The following is a 20,415-nucleotide window of genomic DNA, read 5'->3' on the forward strand; positions in this document are numbered from 1 at the left end:
GAGTCGGGGCCTGCTTCAGGAAGCCCCACACTGTCCTGGAGCGGCGGCGCTGGGAAACCAGAAAGGAGCGTTTCTCTCTCTATCGTCCCAGTGTCCGTCCTGTATTGTTTTCTGCTCTTAAAACTGACATGTCTAATTGGCAATTGGTGCCGAATCGTGTCCAGAGGTCTCTTGTGGAACATTTCTGCAGCTGTCTCCTTCAACTAGATGCTTATTCATGTCGCCTTAATGAGAAACAAAACGTTCTCTAATGAGCAATTACAGAGCGACAGGATTGTTCCCATAACAAATTCTTGCAAGTGACAGAAGCATCCTTTGTACCAGATATTTCGCATACTGTTACCGATTTTCCCTTCTCTAACCCGGCACTGTGGAGGCGCCCTGCACGCGGGGCTGGTCCAAGAGCTCACCGAGTCGCAGCAGCCTTGCGTCGCCCCCCCCCCCCCCCCGGGCCCTGAGCCCCCAGGCTCTGTGGTACTCCCGGGAGTGAGACACCACGTCCCATTATCCCGCATATTATCTCCTTGTCACAAGGACAACAAATACCGATTAATCTTCGGAGTAAACTGTTTCCTGTTCTTGACCAAGTTACCTCGGTGTGAGTGGGAAGGGGAGAGAGCTAACTCGCCAACTCCTCTTCCTACAGCCTTCTCAGGGAACCTGGGACTGGGCGATCTAGTTCTCAAATATCCTCCCAGGCTCAGAACCTCTCACTGAACCCTCAGCCCGGTACTCAGTTTCCTCCACCCCACTTCTAACCAGTTGCCACCCATAAAGAATAAGAACGGGAACCAACCAACGGGCAGAGAGGGGGTTAAAATGTTGAAATTGTTAAACTTGGAAGAGGCGACCAGCACTTCCAGTGGCGATCTTCAAATCGACCATGCATGGAGGGGGGTTCAGCCTCTCCTACCGCCTTAATCAAAGTCAATTACTTCAAAAAGCAAATGATGCCAGTGTGCTAGCTTGTCACACTTGTACTGCAAGTGGGCTCTGCTGAATTTTAATGTCAAATTTGAAAGGGCACCAAGAGGCTCGACCTTATACATGCTCAACCTCCCAGCCACTTCATACCGCTGTTGACATACGTAGCCCTCACAGTCAACAAGAGTCAAGAGGATGGATGGTTTCACAAACACCAGTTACACAAAGTATGAGTTGGGGTACCCAAGCCTTCCAGGGCAGTGCCCTCCTAGGGACTGCGAGCCCAGAGGAGGAAAGAGTTACAGGAGGATGGATGCTTGAGTTTTACCTTGTGTAGGTTGCCCTGGTACTGAAGTCCCGGGATACCAACCAGGGCGGGTGCCCCAGCTTCCGGTCTGCCCGTTCAACATCCTTAGTTTATCATACATGCCGTCTGCGCCCATCTGTTGCTTTTCGCTAGCCAGGTTGCGAAGAACTCTGTTTATTGATGACACCTGCAAATCAAACCAAATGGTAGTGTCTCCGAAAGACACCGTCACCCCGCCTTCAGTCCCAGCTCAGCTCTCCCAGGTTTTAAAGAATGACCCACCACACATGCAGAAGCTCTTGCCACCCCAGATTTTTAGCTACTCTGTGGAAAGAAAGGCAGCTGTCACTTTGTTCCTGGAAATGAAGCTGGGTAGAGAGGAAGGAGCAGTCCTTCACCTCCGTAGATAGTACTAATAGCCTAACTCACTGGCTTGCTTGGCTGTCAAAGACTCCCCTCCCCAATAAAAGGTTTCTACTTAATTTACAGGTTTATTGTAGAGCATAAATGGAAGCGTGTTGCCTAAAAGACGCTCCAGGCAGGTGCTGGGGGTGGGGGTCAGTTCGAAGCTGGTTTTCATTTTCATTGTCACGTTACTCCGCGACTCTAGTCTCTTTCCCCAGTTACTTTAAACCCTGGTCTTTGGCATTCAAATAAACTCCCCACACCTGACTCCCGTTTTCCAGATGGTCAAAAAGTCAAAGCACACCTCTCACTATTCCCCTGGTACCATGGAGACCCGTGTAAATCGGGGGGGGAGGGGGGAGACAGACAAAAAAGACATGGGGAGGGAAGAGTGGAAGGAGAAAAAGAAAGAGGTGGTGAGGGGCTTGGGGCAAGGAAGGCAAAGGGTCACAATGAACTTACACTGGGTATGTTATCGTTGGTACAGACCCCCTCGGATAATAATCTGTCTCGGATTTCCCAAGCAAAGATGGACGGGCACTCCCGTTTATACTGGGCTATTTTGCTCACAACTTCTGGAGTCGCTACTCTTGGTTTACTACCTCCGATTGCCCTGGGTCTGATGGAGCCAGTCTCGTAATACCTGCCCAGAATTTTACTCACACATCCGTTGGACACCTGCATAGGGGAAGTGGACAGAAAACCACATTATTAATAATTTCAAGACAAAAATAAAATTGTTTAAGTATGCATTAAACAATGACAAGCTTACGTTTTCATTGTCCAGCACTTGGACTTTTGCATCTGCATGGGTCTATAACACAAAAATATACCTTCAATGGTACGAGAACTTACTGTAGAGAGCTTTTTTTTTCTTAAAATTACATTTGTAGCCCTAAAACTACAAATATAATGATACTTTCAAACACTTTGAATTAATTTTAAAAGCTTTTTTAAACTATGTTCCTAAACACTGTGTGAAGATGCATTAAAACGAAGTCAGGTTAATTTTTTTGTGCAGAGCTTGCTTAAAGTAGTATTATGTTATAAAGAACAAAGGGAAAAATAATTGAATTTTGTTTTTACCTTTTATTCCCTTAAATTTTTGCCCAATTGAGCAGATGTGAATTAGAGGAATAAACAGTATTTGCCTTCTCACATCCATATACATTCTTCATATGTATGAAAAGCGCAAACAAATCTCTTAAAATTTGAGGTTAGCATGGAATGGGGAGAGGGGAATGAGATTATCCCAATTTATATGACTCAGCTCATTACAGTTGATACACTGTTAATATAATGAATGTCTTTAACAAATGCAAAGATATATTTTTTAATTCACACATTTTTTTTCTAACGCAGATGAATTATCTTATGTAACTGACTGAGTGAGGTTGAAATAGACATGGACCGTGGTGGAAAGAGACGGGAAAGCCAGAAGGTAGGGGAGTTGGTTGGGATGGAGTGAGTGAGAGTAAGGGTCCATAATTAGCATTTACAGTAGGAAATGAAGAGAGGACGCTTAAAGTGTGGAGGGCTGCAGGGTGGGGATGGGGCCGCGAGTGGGACAGCCACGGGAGGATCACCTGCAGAATTCGGGAAATGTCGCACGGCCGGGCCCCGCTGTGAGCTAGCTCTACGATCTTCTGCCTGGTGGAGTCCGGCAGTGGCCGCCCGTTGACAAAGACACCACCAAGCTGATTCACTCCGCTGTGACCTGAGGAAAGGAGGAGGAGAGCAAAAAGAGAAGAAGTAGAAGAGAAGGGAGAAGAAGAAGAAGAAGAAGAAGAAGAAGAAGAAGAAGAAGAAGAAGAAGAAGAAGAAGAAGAAGAAGAAGAAGAAGAAGAAGAAGAAGCACAATGCAACCTCAGCTCCCTGCCAACCTGTGCGAACCTCAGCAATCAGGTCCTGATTTAAAATTAAAGAAAAAAAAGAAGAAAGAAAGAAACACCCAACCACAGGACCAGCAGCCATGCAGGGCATTTGAGGCAGCCCAGCCTCAAATCCAGATTGACCCTGCCCATTGGACTGCTGTCAGACTGGAACATATCCACCCAGTACCACCACCCCAACAGTTCCCTGAACCCACTGCCCCCTTCATAAGTCTCCAGACCTGCTTGGAACCCACAAGGGGAAAACAACAGTTCTTAAAATCTCCTCCCTAACCGCCACCTCTGAGTGTCATCAGAGAGAACACACTGCAGTTCCTGCACTGTTAGAACAACTCTGCGAATCCCAAGCCCTGCTAAGGCTGGGAAGCGCATCATAAAACATTTGCATCGTAATTTAACTCTGGCAGAAGCACACAGTATATAGCGGTGTGTGTGTGTGTGTGTGTGTGTGTGTGTGTGTGTGTGTGTGTAGAATAGAAAAGAACTCGAAAGACAAATTGATAGCCAGTAAACCCCAATCCGTGCCTCCACCGAAGGCATTGGAAGCCCCCATGCACAGTGTGGTCTGCCTGCCCCAATTGCTGAGCAAAGCCGGGAGTCTACCCCACCCGGCCACTACTGGCTTTACTACCACTGCTGAACTCCGCCCTCCCCCTCAGCCAAGGACACAAATATTAACGGAAACCCAAAACAGAAAGAGAAAAAGACTACATCACAGTATCAGCCGTCCCTCCTTCAACTCCTGTCTCACAATCTCATCCCATTGTCTGGTCTTCGAGACTAGGGCAGGGAAGGAGCGCCTCCCTGAATTACCCTCTTCGGAAACAACAGGCACACAAATAAAGCCAGGCCCCTCTTTCCACTTCCTCAGCCGGCTCCAACCTGCAGCCCCGTCTCTAGACAGAAGCCCTCTCAGGAGAAGACAGGGTTCCCAGTTCCCAGCTCCTCTCTTCTCTGCTCTCTTCTCTCTTCTCCTGGAGTCTCCTGATAAATTGACTCCAAGAGCCTGTGCTTCTTAGCAATAAATAAGCTCCAAATATAGAAGAGGGGGGAAAATATGATGAGCCTCTCTGACATTTGTCTTTAAAATAAAACTAGCTGCACGTCAAGTTTGAGCTTAATTTCTGGAAATAGGCGGAAGTCGCTCCGGATCATGCATGGAAGGCTAATTGAAAAGATCAGTCGGGGCGCTTGTGGCAGCCTTGTCACTTTGTGACAGTGCTCCGCTCCGGGAAATTGCATCGTCACGACAAACGGGACCGTGATAAAACGACCCTTTCCGTCCTTATTTGTAGATCACTCAGACGAGAATGAACTGCACTCGTCTCCCCTTCGAGGGGAGCTGCGTTTTCAGGGTAGCCCGAGGCTTGGGGTTGGGGGGGGGGGGGTATAACTCACGGGCGGGGGGGGGGAGGGCGGGGCCTCAATTCGATGAGAAGTGACAGGCGTTTAGGGATCTGGGCTCCGGCCGGCCCGGGCCAGAGCAAGAAGGTACACTGCAGATTTGCTGGAGATAGTTGCTCTCCAACAGGACAAGGCCTACCCTGCACTTCCAGTTTCTCTTAAATTTTCTTTATCGCCTACCTTGGCTTTCTAAGTCTCATTTACTATTGCAGGTTATAAAGGCCCATCTCTGGGCAAACCTTCTCAGAAAAAAAAAAAAAAGACCGTCTTAGAGAAATCAAGAGAAACTTTGCAAGCAGAGTCAGAGTAATTTCCCTGTCTACAGATGACAGAGCCTACAAGGCCTCTGATCGTTAGTTGTTTTTTTTTTTTTCTCCTCCTCCTCTATTGCAAAAATAACGTGGCCAGCACCTTCACAGCTGCAACCCGCATGAGCTGGTCCGAGAGACAGTGGGCCAGGGCGCCTCTGCCAGCATCGAAATGGCAGCGAGGAAACATAGCTCTAAATTCCCCTTTAGAGGTTAAGCCTCAATCATTGTGTCCCTTCCCTAGGGACTGCTGGCGTTCTTGCCCAGTGGCGATGATTATGCGCCTAGAATTCGACCGCAAAGCTTCTAATAGGAAAACATATGGTGTCAATTTGGATGCTCTGCGCCTTGCGCACACTCGGGAACCAGCGGCACAAAGCCTACAGGCCAACCCGCGACCCGTGCCCCTGTGGGCCTGCCAGCCAGGTCATCGAGGAGTGGCAAACGCTTGTGACTGAGCGCCTGGGTCCACCTGAAAACCTGAAACTGGGGAATCTGAGCTTCAGGGTATTCAATTCGCCAAGGAAAGTGCCTCCCGGGCCAAGGCCTTGGGTCTGACAGTTTCTGCACAAATACACCTATAAAACTCCCACCTTCGCTCTCTTTCCCGAGTTTAGCTCCCCACCCCCATCCTATAGCATCAATGGGGCAGTCAGGTATTCCAGAACAGGAATCTGAGCTGCTGGGGACTCTCTGAAACCAGTGCAGTTCCACGACCGACCGCAGGTTTCAGGAAGACCTAGGCCTCTCTACGCCGCCAAGCACAGTTGTATCTTAAACCTCTGTAGACTCCCTAATCTCAACCCGCCCCGACCTAGTTTCACTGGCTGCCAGGCCTGACTTTTAGGCTTAACTCTGTCACGTACCAGCGCCACTGGCTAAACAGAAAGGTTGGGCCCAAAGGGCCTGGCCAAAGGTGAGAAGACAGGCACAAAGGCTGGGGAACCAAAGGTACCAGGAACCTGGATCAACCAGGACCCACAGAACTGCACTTGCCAGGGCAAACTTTTCCCAATTCCTGCCCCAAGCAGCCTCCACTCTTCCCAGACTCAGTAATGCCTGCTTTCTACAACTTGTGCAGTTTACTTCCCCGTCAGGAAACCAGCTCTGGGTGCTCCACTCCCATTCCCTTCTAGGCGAGTAGCTAGGGTGGGGAGGGAAGAAGCTGGCCTGAGATTGACTGGAGGAGGGAAGGCCCCCACCCCTGGGGTCGGAGGAGCTGTTCAGTCTTGGCCAAGCCCAAAGGGGCCTCCTCTTCTCAGGAGAAGCCTTCGCCCCGCCCTGATCAGCCCAGCCCCTCTCTCTGGGGTCAGAGCCCGGGCAGGGGCGGGGAGGGGGTATGAGTTACAGGATTTTTTGGGGGGATGGGGTGGGGTTTCTCCACTGCAGCATCAAAAACTCGGGCGAGTAGTTTTGAAGGGACCCAGCCTCTTCCCTTCTGAAGCACAGTAGAACAAACGCCTCCCTGCCCTCCCTAGCGGGCTACTTGGCACGAACCCTGTATAGCTGGGATAAATTCTCCAGGCCTCCCTCCTCCCCCTCCCAGTAGCCTGGACTCCCCAGGGCCCAAGACTCTGTGCGCTCCCCTAACCCACCGGTCGGCACGCCTCCAGCCCAAAAGTTCAGAGAAAGACCAGAGACACTCACTGTTCTGCATGCTGGCTCTAGTTGGCGGCCTCCGGGTCCCACGGGGCTCGAATACGGGGCTCTGTTAGCAAAAAAAAAAAAAAAAAAAAAAAAAAAAAAAAAAAAAAAAAGAGTTAATCCCGGGATTTGCACAGGTAGGCCTGTACTCATACTGAGGAAGACCTGGTGCCTCCTCCTCTGCTTAGAAATTGAGCTACTGATCAGAGAGTCCACCTAGCCCTGCCCTTCTATGCATGCAAAATGTACTTAGTGAGCTGCTAGTAAAATAATCTAACATTCACAATCAGTTTCCCCAAATATTTTAGTACTTAGTCTTTGTTAAGCAGAAGAAACAATGACCGTCTTTTGTTTTTTTCCACCTGAACTAATGGTTGTTTTTAAAAAACAAAAAACAAAACAAAACACACCACCACCACCACCAACAACAACAACAAAACCACAAAACTTTCAGGGTTTGAAGCCACAAACAGCATCATAGAACTTGCCTGAAAACTGGTATGTATGTCCACTCTTAGAATAGAAGATCTCACACATCTGCTTGCCCTTAGTTAAAGTCTTCTGCCTAAGACAAAACAGAGGGAAAGTAAGGTATGTCAAATTGGCCCAAAGACATAGGTTTACTGGTTGTCTCAGGCCCAAAATGAATCCAAGGCTAGCTCCTCCTGTCTAGAAACACTAAGACATCGCACTTGGAGTGGCCTTTCCCACAGAAGTCTGCGTCCTTCGGAAAACGCTGTTTTGGCTAGCCTTGGGGAAAGTGGGGAATCAAGAGTTGTGATCTCGCTTTGCAAAACTAACAAACATCAAGAAAAGGAAAAGGGTTAAACCTAAAGAACAGAGTGGAGGAGAAACAGAGCTGGGAAGGAAGACCACTAACCCCTGAAGTGTGGAGGTGAGGAGGATCTAAAGTCTTGGTGGTGCCTGAGGGCTCAGGTTAGAGAAGTCTGGGCGATTGAGCCTCAGACCAAACTCCCTCCCTTCCTAAGGAATTTCAGCACCTCAATTGTCCCAAGATCCCTAGAACTAAGTTCTTTGGTTACTCTTTTACCCTTCATTCTCCCGCCCTCCCCCTCCCAAAGTCTTTCCAGTCAGACCCTCACAACCAGTCTCTCAGCCCTTTCAGGACATAGCAAGTGGTAAGCCCAACTTTTTACCCTAAACCTCATTTATTGCAATTAACTTTGCTTTTGGTGTTTAGATCTTCCTTGCTTTTCCTGGACTCTGACACATGCTGTCTACCTCGCCTCGCTGCTTTAAAAAGTACAAACAGGAGGGGGTGAACACGGTCGACAAAGTCTACAGACACCAAACAATGGCTTCTATTCTGCGGCTCTCCCCAAACCCAAAGAGCAAAGCCGAGACTCTCAAGCCAGCAACACCAGGTCCAAGCAAAGGACCCAACAACTCTCCATCTCACAAAGAGAAAAGAGGTACTCCACTCACTTAAGTCCTGACTCGATGCTTCCAGTCTGCCCGCCCTCCCCACCTTCCCTCAAAAAGAGGGTTCTTGGAAGAGCAGTGGAGAAAATAGTAAAGTAATTTCTTGTTATAAATATCTGAAGGTAATTGTGTTGCTGGTGTGAGTTGTTAGGGGCTGTAAAAAGATACAAGGGCACCGTGGGGAGCTCAATTGGGAAAGGAGAGTTACAATAAAGAACCCATTCAAGAGGTTTGCCCAGGAAAAAAAGGCGGGGGGGGGGGTGTAAAATAATGAAATAGTCACAGCATCATTTTTGTTTTATTTTAAGAAATCACTCTTTTTCCTGATTTGGACTATGATGATGATTAATCTTGTCACCCTACAAATAATTCCAAGAAATACATTTTTCTCTTCAAGACCTTTTATGACCTAACTTTCAAGTAACTGAGAGGCAGTTTAAATGCATAAATATAAGTTCAGGATGGGAACTTTTTCTCTGATTATAACTGGACATAACAGAGGGCTAGAGACCCCCAGTGGGGTTGGGTCTCCTAAAACCTCCCCCCATCTCTAGGTCAATTCCCGAATCCAAGATCATAACACAAACAGAAGTCCCACCCAGAACAAAATGTCCATCTTACCTATACATTGGACTCAAGCTGCACAAGATAGCAGGTGAATGGGGTGGAGTAGAATTCTGCTTAGAACAGTAAAGCTCCCTGAGCTCCTCTCTCCCCACATTTTACACAGCCTCATGTCCCCATCCTGACTGGGACCTCCGTGATGCCATTTTAGAAAATTGTCTAGCTGGTCCCTGAAAGAGCTAGCTGATTACTTTTCCAAGCAACTGGGGAAGTGATAGCATTTCAGGTTCCGGTTTTGCTTGGTTCCCACCCTCCACTCTTCTAAGAAGCTATCTAATTACCTAAGTAATCGTTAACACTCAGTGCAAAAGTACCCTGGGAAGCAGGGCACACCCTGCACCCGGAAGCAGTCCTGTTCTTACAGAACCTAGACCCCTTTGCATTAGCCCAAGGCCCAAGCAAAGGCTAGGGCTTTGTATCTCCTTGGTGGGGCCATAGACCAGCACCAGGAATGAAGGAGTCATCAGAAATCTCCAAGGCCACAAGATATTGATCCACAAGTCCATTGGCCCTCAACCCTCCCCACTCCCTGACCCCAACACAAGTCAGAGCTTTCACACTGTGCTACTGCTTTAATTATTTAAACTTCAAAACCCATCCTCATATTTCTTAGCTGAAGTGTTAGGAGAAACTTGGTTTCTCCCCCTGCTGATCCCCCTCCTAGAAATTAGCAATTAGGAGGACAAAGTTTACTCTCCAGGGCTAAAGGACAACTGATCAATTGCTTTCAAACATATGCAAAGATCACCAGCACCCCCCCCCCATCAGTGGCCAAAGCTGTTCTTTCTCTTTGCTAAACTTGCTAGGCTTTCAAACATTTTAGCTTTTCATTTCATTTTCTGCTCTTGTCTCCTTCTCAGCCCTTCCCAAGTTTGAGTTTACCATCCAAAATGGTTTAGAAGTGTGTGTGTGTGTGTGTGTGTGTGTGTGAGAGAGAGAGAGAGAGAGAGAGAGAGAGAGAGATCATTTGTTTTTAAACTTTCCAGAAAGCATCATTAATGAAAGACCAGATTTTTTAGCACTCGGAAAAAGAAAGCATTTCCACTTGAAATTCAACTCCATTTCCCTCAATTACACTTGCTAAAATTCGAGGCTATTATGGCGCGGGGAGACTGAGAAAATCTGCCCCGGGAAAGAGGCAACAACTTTCTGAACTTTGAAAAGCCACTTTTACTCCTGGGGTCTTAGAATCCAAAAGCTCTCGAATTACTCAGACTAATTAGCTGGGAGAGAACGTGAGCCGACGAGAAGTAAAGCCAATGCTTTCGTATAGATTTTTTTCCCCTTTAGGCCACACAAAGAAAAAAAAAATCAGTACACCCGAAAGGGAGGAGCAAATCACCTTTCCAGCTCGAAACTTGTTGAAATGGCAACACTGGGCACAGCTTAGTCAATGGAAGACATGGGAAAAATACCCACCAAGATCCGGAGGTGGGAGTCCATAGGGCAGGGAACACCCCAACTTTCTCAAGATAGAGTTGTGGCAAGACGGGAGAGCCAAGGGTTATTTGCTTGCAAATCCGAGCTCTGCGCTTGAGTGAGGCTGGAGGCGAGGGCCCTGGGGCTGGATGGAAGCTGGCAGTCCTTGGGATCGGCTAGGAGCTCCCTCGGAGAGCACATCCGACCGCCTCGGCCTAGTGGCTTCCTTCACCGCTGTCACTCGCTCCGGGTTTCTCGTGGCCTCCAGCTCGTGGCTGCGGTGCCCATCGAGTCGGCTCCGACTGGCGGCGGGCGCGATGACCCTTTGGAGCTGGAGTGCCGCGGGCAGTTCTGTGCCCAGGAGGTTCTTGCACAAAGCCGGAGCGCGGGCTGGCGGGAGGCGGTGCAGAGAGTCGACTGGTTGGGCGCTCTCTGCGCGCTGGCTCGGCCCCGGCTGGACAAAAGCATCGCCAGTGGCTGCTCTCCGCGGCCCGGGGCACGGCAGAGCTTCTTCGTCCTCTCCCGCTGACCGCGAGCTTTAGGAGACGCTGCGGCGGAGAGTTGCGGTTTGCGGGGGCGCCTGGAGCCTAGCTGCTCACCGAGAGTTCCAGTCGCAGTTGGCTGGTGTCGAGCCAGCCACCCGCCCGGAGCACCGCGCCGCCGCGGCTCGCGGGACCGTCGCCCTCCGACGCGGGCTTTCGCTGGAAGTAGAAAGTTTGGGCTCCTGCGTGGAAACTTCTCTGGCCCGACTCTCCAGGCGTAGCAGTGGGGGAGGGGACCGGCGAGAAGGGAGGAAAGAAGAGAGGGAGAGGGAGAAACCTGCCTGGATATTGAAATGTAAAGAAATCGAGAAGAAAGAAGCGGACTCACCTTTAAGAGGCATCCTTTCTCTCGGCGTTGTCAAAGCTCCTGTCAAGAGTTTTGTTTGATTGGGCTTTTTTGTTTGTTTGTTTGTTTTTTGTTTTTGTTGTTTCCCCCCTGTTGTTGCTTAAAGACCACAACGGTTTGAAATGATGGTATTTTTAAGAGAGTTGCTCGTGAGAGTTTTCTCCACGGACGCTGCTGGGTTGGTGTGTGAGAGCAATTCTCAGATCCCTGGGAAGAAGACAGAGATTGACAATAAAATGGGCTGTCAGCGGCTGGAGAGTGAGAGATAAAGAGTGTGGGTGAGGGAAGTGGCTGCAGCCAGCACACCTATGCTGATTGGTGATGGCTCAAGTGTGTTAATGTGTGTGTGCCGGCGCCCGGCCTCGCCTCCACCGCTCCTCACTGGCCCATTAGCGAAGCCTGACCTCTGTCATCATCCTCCAGCAAAACACTTCCTCCTGCGCCTGAACCAGAGCGGGAAATGAGGCCGAGGCACGGTTCGCTTTTCAAACCCACTAATCACTCCGCAACATGCAAATGCACCGCTCGCTCCCACACAAAATATTGCTTTATGCAAAGCAGCGCCGGGGCCTCGAGCCAGCCGATTGGATGCTCCCTCTCCCTGCCTAGTGCAATTGGTCGGTTTGTTTGAATATGAATACACTTGTTTTCGGCTCTGCCGGTGGGTCCCGGCTTTTCTCTCTCCAGCTCTGGGCCCCCTGCTCCCAGGCTCTGGCGCTCGCTGAGGTCTCCGGCTCCACGCGCTTCGGCAGCCAGCGCTGCGGCCGCGAACATGATCAGTCTAATGGAGGCCTCTGGGCTGGAAGTCACGCTGCCCCGGTAACCCCAAGCTGGGCCTGGGGCTACCAGCCTGTGGAGGTAGCAAGTTTTATCATCTCTACGAGGTCCTTTCTTGCCAGTGTACAGTGGCCTGCTACTCCGCCCCTGTCCACCCTCACCTCCTACCCCTAGTCCACACCGGCCTTGGCCCTAGGACACAAAGTACAGCGCTGGCGGCTCTCTAGCCCACCTGGCCTTTAGGAGCACGAGAAAAGAGGTGGGAGTGTCCCTGGATCCCAGCAGCCCCACTCCGGCGATGGTGGCATGGCGATGCATAGGCCTGAAGAAGGCCTCGAGGCCGAGAACTCAGCGAGGCCCGCGATCTCCCTGGGCCAGCCTCCCAAGCCTGCCCATTTCCCCACCCCACTCCTGCACCCCTGGCCTTTTCTTCTCTCCTTTCTGCTTTCCGAAGCCACCGTGCTCAGCGGACGCACTGCCCCAGCCTGGAGAGGCCCGAGTAAACACGCCACTTACTTTGTGTACAGAGGATTCTTGTGAAAAGCTCTGAAGAGTCCTCACCAAACACTCTCCAACTTCTCCCACGTGCCATTTGTTGACTAAGTGTGGCAGCTTTTCCAGGCCGTCGAAAGGAGGGGAAGATAAGAAGGGAGGGGAGGTAGTGGAAGCCTGGGGGTGGGGGTGGGGTTTGACCAATGCTGGGAGAGTTTCAACGAGTGTGTATCCCCGCTGACTTTCTTGGTATGTCAACGTGTGTCGGTGTAAGGAACCGGTTGTCTGTGTGTGGTGCCTATGTATCCCCGCCAAGACTCCCTTCTCTTGGGTCAGCTCAGTCCACGGAGGCAATTCCCCTTCAACTGTTGCCAGAAAACCGGCGAGGAAAGTAAGTAAATGGCTTTTCCCTTCTGACCACACACCAGAAGTCCATTTGTTGAATGTCGGACATTAGGGTACACCTCAGTACACTCTAAAGACGTCCCTCGGAGACTGCAGTTTAGGTGACAGGGGAGCAGGCAGCTTCCTTGCCCCGCGCCGTCCGGAGCGCTCTAGCAGTCTGCGTGTTCTTAGAGCCTAGTAGTTTCAGGCCTAGGATCCGGAAGACACTCAGAAGCCAGCAAAGGGGAGTGGGGTTGGAAACGCTGGGGCATGGAGGTTGAAATCCACTGAAGCACTCAGTTCTTCTGATTTAGGGAAAGGTCCGAAAGTCAGCCTTCAGCTGTAGTCTCTGCTCATTCGGTTGATCTCTGACAGGCCACGGTGCCGAATCCCCTTGGGAGCTGGAACCAGGTGGCCATGGCAGGCTGCCTCTGAGTCTGGAGTAAGCATCCAACTCAAGTCCCTGCCAGGGTCCCAGCAGCGCAGCACCCAGGAACCTTAGCAGAACTGTGAGGACAGAAGAGGCCTTCCTTTACTCGAGCCTGAGGTGTGTTCGCACAACCCGTTCATCTCCCCAGCTTGAGGGAGGTGACTGGCTCCGCGCCTTCCAGACGACCGACCGAGGGCACTGGGTCGGACCTGGGAGGAAACTCCGGCTGGAGGCTAAGAAGGTGGCGCCACTCCCGGGTAGGCGGCCTCCAGAAAGAGAGATTTCGTAGGACCGCGACTTTCAGAGGACCGCAGGAAGTCAAGCTTGGAGTCAGGATCCCAGATCAGAGGAGTCTTCCTTCTCCATTTCTCCCCCTTTACATCTCAAGCAAGCATTAAAGACGCATTATGGGGGGTAGAGGGTGTCCAGTGACTATCCCAACTGGAGGCGGCGAATATCATTTTTACAACCTCTCAATTAGCAACCCAGTGGATTAGCACCCTCTTAAGCTTTGCCTAAGAAAGAGGCAGCCATAATCTTGTTGCTATTTCCCCCCAGGGCACTGGCTCTTTCAATCAGCTCCTTCTCCCACCCACAACCCCCACCTCACCTCAGAGAAAAGTTTAACAAAAAAAAAAAAAGAAAGAAAAAGAAAGAAAAGAGAGGAAGAAAGAAAGAAAGAAAAGAAAAAGAAAAGAAAAAATCAGAAGAGGCTAGGAGCCTGGAGTGAATGACGCTTACGTAATTAAGTGGGGCTGGGGGCGCCGAGTAGGACTCTTGGAAACTGCATAAACAAAAAAGAAAAGACTTGGCTGCTTCTAGTGTGTCAATATTTGGGGAGGGGAGCTCAGGAACAGAAACAGGCAGAGTTTCCTAAGTTTGAGAAGAGGGGTAAGAGCCTGGAACGCTCTTTCTGGGTTAGTCTCTAAGAGCATGGGGGAGCTGTTTTGTCTTTGGTGGCCCCTCACTTCTGCCAAGTACCTGCTGTGGGGATGACGAGAACTGGGAGGAAGGGGGCTAAAACCAGGGTACAAGCCATCCATAAAATTGAGACAACACTCAGGTCGCCATTTTAACTGCGGCTTTCAACACGTCGGAGGCTTATTCGCTTGTCCTCCAGTGCAAGAATTAATGGGCTGGAGAAGTTGACCTTCCTTCCTTCCTTCCTTCCTTCCTTCCTTCCTTCCTTCCTTCCTTCCTTCCTTCCTTCCTTCCTTCCTTCCTTCCCTCCCTCCCTCCCTCTCTCTCTTTTCTCTCTGTCTCTCCCCCCCCCACCCCACCCGCCGTTCACCACTACTTTTTGCTTCCCTTTTCTCCACTCCACCCTCTAGCGCTCGCGCGGGGGCGTGGAGGAGCTCTTTTCTGCTGGCGGGAGTGTTCCCGCAGGGGCCGCGCCGTGGTCCCACCGTGTAACCCAAAGCAATTGGTGTGGAGGGAGTGGCACAGGGGAGCATTGCTGCTTGCCCGACGGTGTTCAAAACCTCTAGCCAATATGGAGGCATAAGTGTGAGGCTTCCTCAGAATCTCACTCCCAACAGTCTCAGGCATTTGCTGTGCCCACCGAATCAGGTCTCCGTCCCGAGAGCGGCCCCTGGCGAGGCAAAAAAGTGCCCAGCTCTTGGGGGAATATGCTTTCGCCTTCCAGTTTCAGAACCACCAATATTCCACTCCGTGTTCCGACACCCACAAACTCCCGTTTTTTGACTGCTCCAAGCTGAGGTGCGGTGCTGACACACTGGGGAGGGTGAAGAAGCATTTCTTTGGCGGAGGAAAGTCTCAACAAACACCTGCAACACCTTACAGAGCCCCAAACGAGTCTCTTTCTGCCAGCCCTGAAAGGTGGGTTCCATGGATTACCCCGCTGGTAAACAGGTTAAAGAGTCACAGAAAGGCAAGGCCTCCCACCCTAGCCACAAATTCCGGGTACCTCCCGCCTTGAGGTTCCTCTCTCTCTCTCTCTCTCTCTCTCTCTCTCTCTCTCTCTCTCTCTCTGCTTTACCCAGCAACCTGCCTGAAAACCTCTCACAGGCTAACCTAGTCAAGCCCAGAACAGTACAGGAGAACCGACCCAGCGGCGCCTCCATGCTGTGGCGGCGCTTGGCTGGGTAAAAACGCCACGCCGTCGCCTTTCCTCGCCTCCTGCCAAATGGTTAGTGCGTCTGTGAACTCTCTGGGTTTGCCTCTTTCCTATTCATATTGGGCAGTCTCCTCCATTTCCCTCCCCACCTCACCCGCAACATGCTTAAAACCAGCTTTGTCCTGATGGGTGTCCCAGCAAAGAGATTCCTTGTAGGTGGCAAGTTAACTCCCAAGCCTGCCTTCGCCCGCGGGTGTCCCGATGGAAACTAGACTCCAAGTTCCTAACGTGTTGGCCACTCTGAAATTCCATCGGTTTGGGATTTTTGCAGATAGGAGTCTAGGAAAGTTCCCTTTCTATTCCTCCAAACCGGGACATTCCTTCAAGTCTCCTGTCCCTCTACCCTCTGTACTAAGAAGGCAAGAGTTTAGCTTTATATGAAAAGCTAGCTAAGGCCGCCTCAGTCCTCTCTAAAGGACAACTGAGACAGCTGCCTGGTCAAAGGCCTGGGCCTGACTGGTACAATTTGTTTTGACCAGGAGCTGGAAACACAGGGGCCTGGAGCTCGGGATTTTGAGACTGGGAAGGAGAGAGCAAATGTCAGGGCTGGCTCATGGCTCACGCCAGCAGCCAGGACCGAACTAAACGCAGTCTGCCCTGCTTTTTAAATGACATCGATTGGGACAAGCTGTTCCCAACGCCTGTAAGAGTTAATCTGCCTGTTAATCAAGGCGCTAAGGGGCTCGATGTGTGTTTTATTAGCGACTGGAGAACAGAGGCAGTAGCAAGGGATCAAAAGCAGGGATCCCAGACATTTTGTCAGGGCACACTCTTCCCCCCTAAAATGTATTTTCAATTAGAGAACAATTTGACGCTTTTCATCATGTCCTAACCCAGTCTCTCAGTTAGTGACTTAAAAGCCTGGCTAGCAGGGGGAAATCTTTGGGGGTTGGTAGTGAGGGACAGAGGGATGGGGGATTAAGCACTAGGTTGCTTTCGGGAATCTGCTGGGGTTCACACGGAAAGAGTGTGGGAACCCTGATCTCAGGGCCCTGAAGCCAGTATTCCTCCCGAAAAGAAAAAGAATGAAAAACGAACCAACAAATTCAACCTCTAATACTGGCACCTGTCCTAGGTGGGCCCACCGCTTTAGACAGGAGTAGGGTCTGGCCCAGGAGCCACCGCCAGTGCACCAGAAAGTTCTCCAGCAGGTATACACGGTCCTAGTCTTCGCTCCTTCTCCTCCTCCTCCCCCTCCCCCTCCCCCTCCTCCTTCTTCTTCTTCTTCTTCTTCTTCTTCTTCTTCTCTCTCTCTCTCTCTCTCTCTCTCTCTCTCTCTCTCTCTCTCTCACCCTTCCCCCAGAAAAGCTGGATTCTCTTTGGTTTTCCTTTCGAATTTTACAATAAATGAAGTCCTGGGCACTGAAGAAATTTGAACACTAAGTCCTCCAATAATTCAAATGATACAAAGTCTGAGGGAGAAAAAAAAAGACAAGTCAGTCCAATTTGTTCTCTGATCAAGGAGGGCACCAGAGTGAGACCGCAGCAGAGGAGGTCCCTGGCTCGCCCTGGGCGCGGGGCGAGTACTCCGGTCAGAGGTAATTATGTCACCGCGTTTTCTCGCCGTGACGGCCGAATAAACACAATCTCCAATAAACATCTCTAATGAGGGAGGAGGCCCGAGGATGACTGTGTTTGATTTATGACTGGAGGAGAAGGTCCACTTCCTACTGCGAAGCGGGCAACCTGCTCACACTCAGCTCCAGGAAAAGCAACTGGCGGAGGAGAGGAGCCCTGTCCAGGTAAGGTGCGCAGCCCGGTGGCCGCTTTGCCCGCGGCCTCGCTTGTAGACAGGCGCGCAGAGGGGATTCTCTCAGAGTTCCGCGTGAATCCTAGGCACCTGTCACAGGTGCTTGAGCTCCAAGTGTACTGTCAAAGTGCCTCCAGAAGGTCTAGAGAGAGGGTGCCAGGAGCACGAGTGGGAGTGGAAGAGATCCAGGCCAGGCTTGCCCTAAGGCCTCGTCAAACTTTCCCGTGGGATGCTCCTGTGATCCGACTAAGCCAGCCTGGGTATGTCATATAGCTTAGGGCTTAGCTGAGAGTTTCCAACCGGGCGGAAACACTATTTAGTCTAAGTTTAGAGTAAACTCTTTCCTGACCCACTTCGGGAAAGTTCTGGCCTTCTGGTAGCCAGAGCAAGGCTGGGCACCCTCCCTCCAGGGCACTCAGCGGCAAGGCTCCCCTGGAGCTCACCCGCTTCCCGCCGGCAGTAGCGCTGGCAGTAGCCTGCTCCCGGTAACCCGAGCCCGCATTCTAGCTCAGTGAGAATCGCTAATTGTTAGGTCTTCCGAAGGGAAGCTCAAATCACACGCTGGGGCCTTCGCGCGCTGCCCAGCTCTGGAAGGCCGCATTCTTTCGTCCTTTGCTTCTTTCGGCGGAAACGAACCCAAGTATCTCTGACTTCGTTAAGGAACATACATCTACACTTTGCTACCTCGGGGAAACTTTTGGGGTGCTTCCATGGACCCTGCGCGAGGCTTAGTGGCTTCTCCAAGAGTGAATGTCGCTTAATTGCAATGGGAAGGCATGTTACAAACTGCTTGCCCACCGCCTGCTTTCCTTAGGATCTTTAGATTGCAGCCACAGATAACCCCTGCCTCCCCCACCTCACATCACACCCAGCTCAGGGCCAAACAGGAAGTCTACTCTTGAGACCACAACGATTTGTTACTTTTATAAAAGCAGCGTGCTTCGCAAAGACACCCCCCCTCCCCCGCGTCCCACCCGCGGTAACTCCTCTTCTATCTTTGTAAGCCTTGTTTTAAAGGAAAATAATCAAGCCAGAAGCCAGAGAGCTTCTGCGACTTGAGGACACCGGTTGCGAACAGTGGAGAGGGGCACCGCTACTAACGCGGTGGGTACCAGCAAGGCTAGGGCGGTTACCTGCGAGCCGAGGGCGGGGTGGCAGGTGAGCCTGGTGGCGCGGGTTCCCACACGTCTTACAGCCGTTTCACAGGGGAAGTAGCAGATTTGACAGTCGGGTTCTACGCGAGGACCTGCCCCAGAGTTTAAATGTCAATGACAAGAAAAGAGGGTGCTCCGGCAGGCGCTAACTTTCCTTAATATCCACGCCAGCGCTGTCCTCATTGGTTGCCGGGCGCGCGTGACGTCACGGCGGCCAGAGTTGGGTTCAGCCCGGCAGATTAGCTCTCCGGCCCGGCGGGAGCCTCCCTCTCTTCAGTCGGAGTCTGACTCGCTTCATCCCAAGAGTCTTCCGGGGTCTAGCCCCGTAACTGCAGACGCCCAGCTTGCCTCTGGCTAGTATTGTCCTCCTTCAGGCTCAGAGTCAAGCCCCTCCCCCTACTCCCAAGTAAAAAAAGGTCCAGCCAAGTGCTCTGGCCCTCCAGCACAGGGACCCCGTGGTGCCTGCCTTTAGGTTAGTGAGTTATATAAGTGACCCCCTAGCCTGCCCCTAAGTTCTCTAGGGAGTACCTTCATCAGAAGGATGAAGACCACACGGGGTCTAAGGAGACTTGAGCAAATTCTTTTCGCTAGGAGATCCAATGGGTAACTCCATCGGTCCCTCGCTTTCATAAATCACCAGTTGGACACAGACTGAGGCTCCAGCAGTGGATGAGCAAACTCGGTCCCCAAACTGGACCAAACCTAGGCCTGTTGGCATCTTCCTGGGGAAAGCCCCAAAGCCAGCGTACTCTGGCTTCCCTTGCCTGTGGGACTGAAAAGCTCCATTCATGTAGAAAATGGAGATGATGGTATTTATCTTTGACTTGAGGGTTAACTATTGACTTTGTGGCCTAGGGGGGCAAAAGTGGGGACATGGGAGATTCGGAGGTTAAGATTCTCCTTTCTCCAGCTGAATGAACCTAAAAATTGGAGCAAGGTCAGCCGGATACGGATCCTGAGGTCTTCACACCCTCTGTGGAGCTGAAGACCGCTTATATTTGCTAAGCCTGTCTAATTTAGAATAGATACTGCTACAACCGCGTCGACATCCCTGCCCTTCCGCGCTCAAGGATTTCTCAACTTCCAATCTCCTCCCTCTCCTGCTTTAGGTCGGTGAATGACTGAGTGGTCCTTTAGGAGGTGGTGGAAGAGGAAGGGAAGAGGTGCGGAACTGCCCTCAGGCCACAGCCTGGGTGGACCAGGGTGTGCAGGTGTTGAGACGCCAGGTCCGAGGGCTGGAGCCTGCACGCCTTGGCTGGATGAAGGCGGTGAAGGGAGAGAGTCTAGCACAGAGGGTGCCAGGGTGCACGCTCTCAAAGTTCTCGCTCCTCCCACAACACACCTGAACAAGTGTGGAACTTTGTAACAGCCCCAGGTGGGCTCCAGGAAGCCCACTGGCCTGCTCCTTCAGATGTGGCCAGCTGTCTTTTCAGGCAGACTTTTCTTCTTCTCCTTCTTCTCTTCGTCCTCCTCTTCCTCCTTCTTTTCTTCTTTGGCATCTAAACCTTGTTGAGTGCATCCCACCTGGAGGTCTGGTTATGTGGAAAAGGAGAAAGAGAGCACGCTGGAGAGGTCCCAGTGGGGATATTCTTATTTACAAAAGGCTTCCATCCTTCCTTTCTCCAACCCAACTCAGTGAGTCAAGAGCATCTACTCCCCTGGAGCCAAGATAGTGTGAGCCTGGATTCTAGCCTGGTCGAGTCATACCGCGAATCTTGACAGTTTGGAAAGTGGTGTTGAATCCTTTGCTCAGCTTTCTTCCAGTGATCATCTCCTCTCCTAAGACCTGGTTTCTCCGGTAAGCTTCTAGCTTCAAACCAGAACCTGCTCCAGTCCTGTCCTCAAATGTCTTGTGGTCCGTTCTATTCCACCTTAAGATGTGGGTGACTGGTGGGCCATAGGCCTGGGATAGGCCTTGCCAGCTTCTCAGTGTCTGCCCCAGGCTCCCCAGCCCCCCCCCCCTTCACCCTGCAGCGAAGTGAAGTCGGTTGGAGCTTGTTTGGAGCTATTAAGCGTGCGCGGATCCCTGCAAC

General features: G+C 51.2%; 1 protein-coding gene across 7 annotated transcripts in view; it reads right to left on the minus strand.

Moving 5' to 3' along the window:
• Pax6 (paired box 6) overlaps positions 1-18,496 on the minus strand; it is a 28,489-nt gene extending 9,993 nt beyond the window's left edge. Inside the window, exons 1-8 of one of the 7 annotated variants that reach the window (XM_057781535.1) lie at positions 18,362-18,496; positions 11,241-11,465; positions 7,373-7,449; positions 6,888-6,948; positions 3,223-3,353; positions 2,409-2,450; positions 2,099-2,314; positions 1,253-1,418 (exon numbers count right to left, since the gene is read on the minus strand). In XM_057781535.1, coding sequence (XP_057637518.1) covers positions 1,253-1,418; positions 2,099-2,314; positions 2,409-2,450; positions 3,223-3,353; positions 6,888-6,897 — 565 coding nt within the window. In that variant the 5' untranslated portion in view covers positions 6,898-6,948; positions 7,373-7,449; positions 11,241-11,465; positions 18,362-18,496. The other 6 variants (XM_057781536.1, XM_057781538.1, XM_057781537.1 and 3 more) reach the window with 6 other exon arrangements.
• Positions 18,497-20,415: the final 1,919 nt, after the last annotated feature.

Source organism: Chionomys nivalis, chromosome 9, assembly GCF_950005125.1.
Source record: "Chionomys nivalis chromosome 9, mChiNiv1.1, whole genome shotgun sequence".
NCBI classification, from domain to species: domain Eukaryota; kingdom Metazoa; phylum Chordata; class Mammalia; order Rodentia; family Cricetidae; genus Chionomys; species Chionomys nivalis.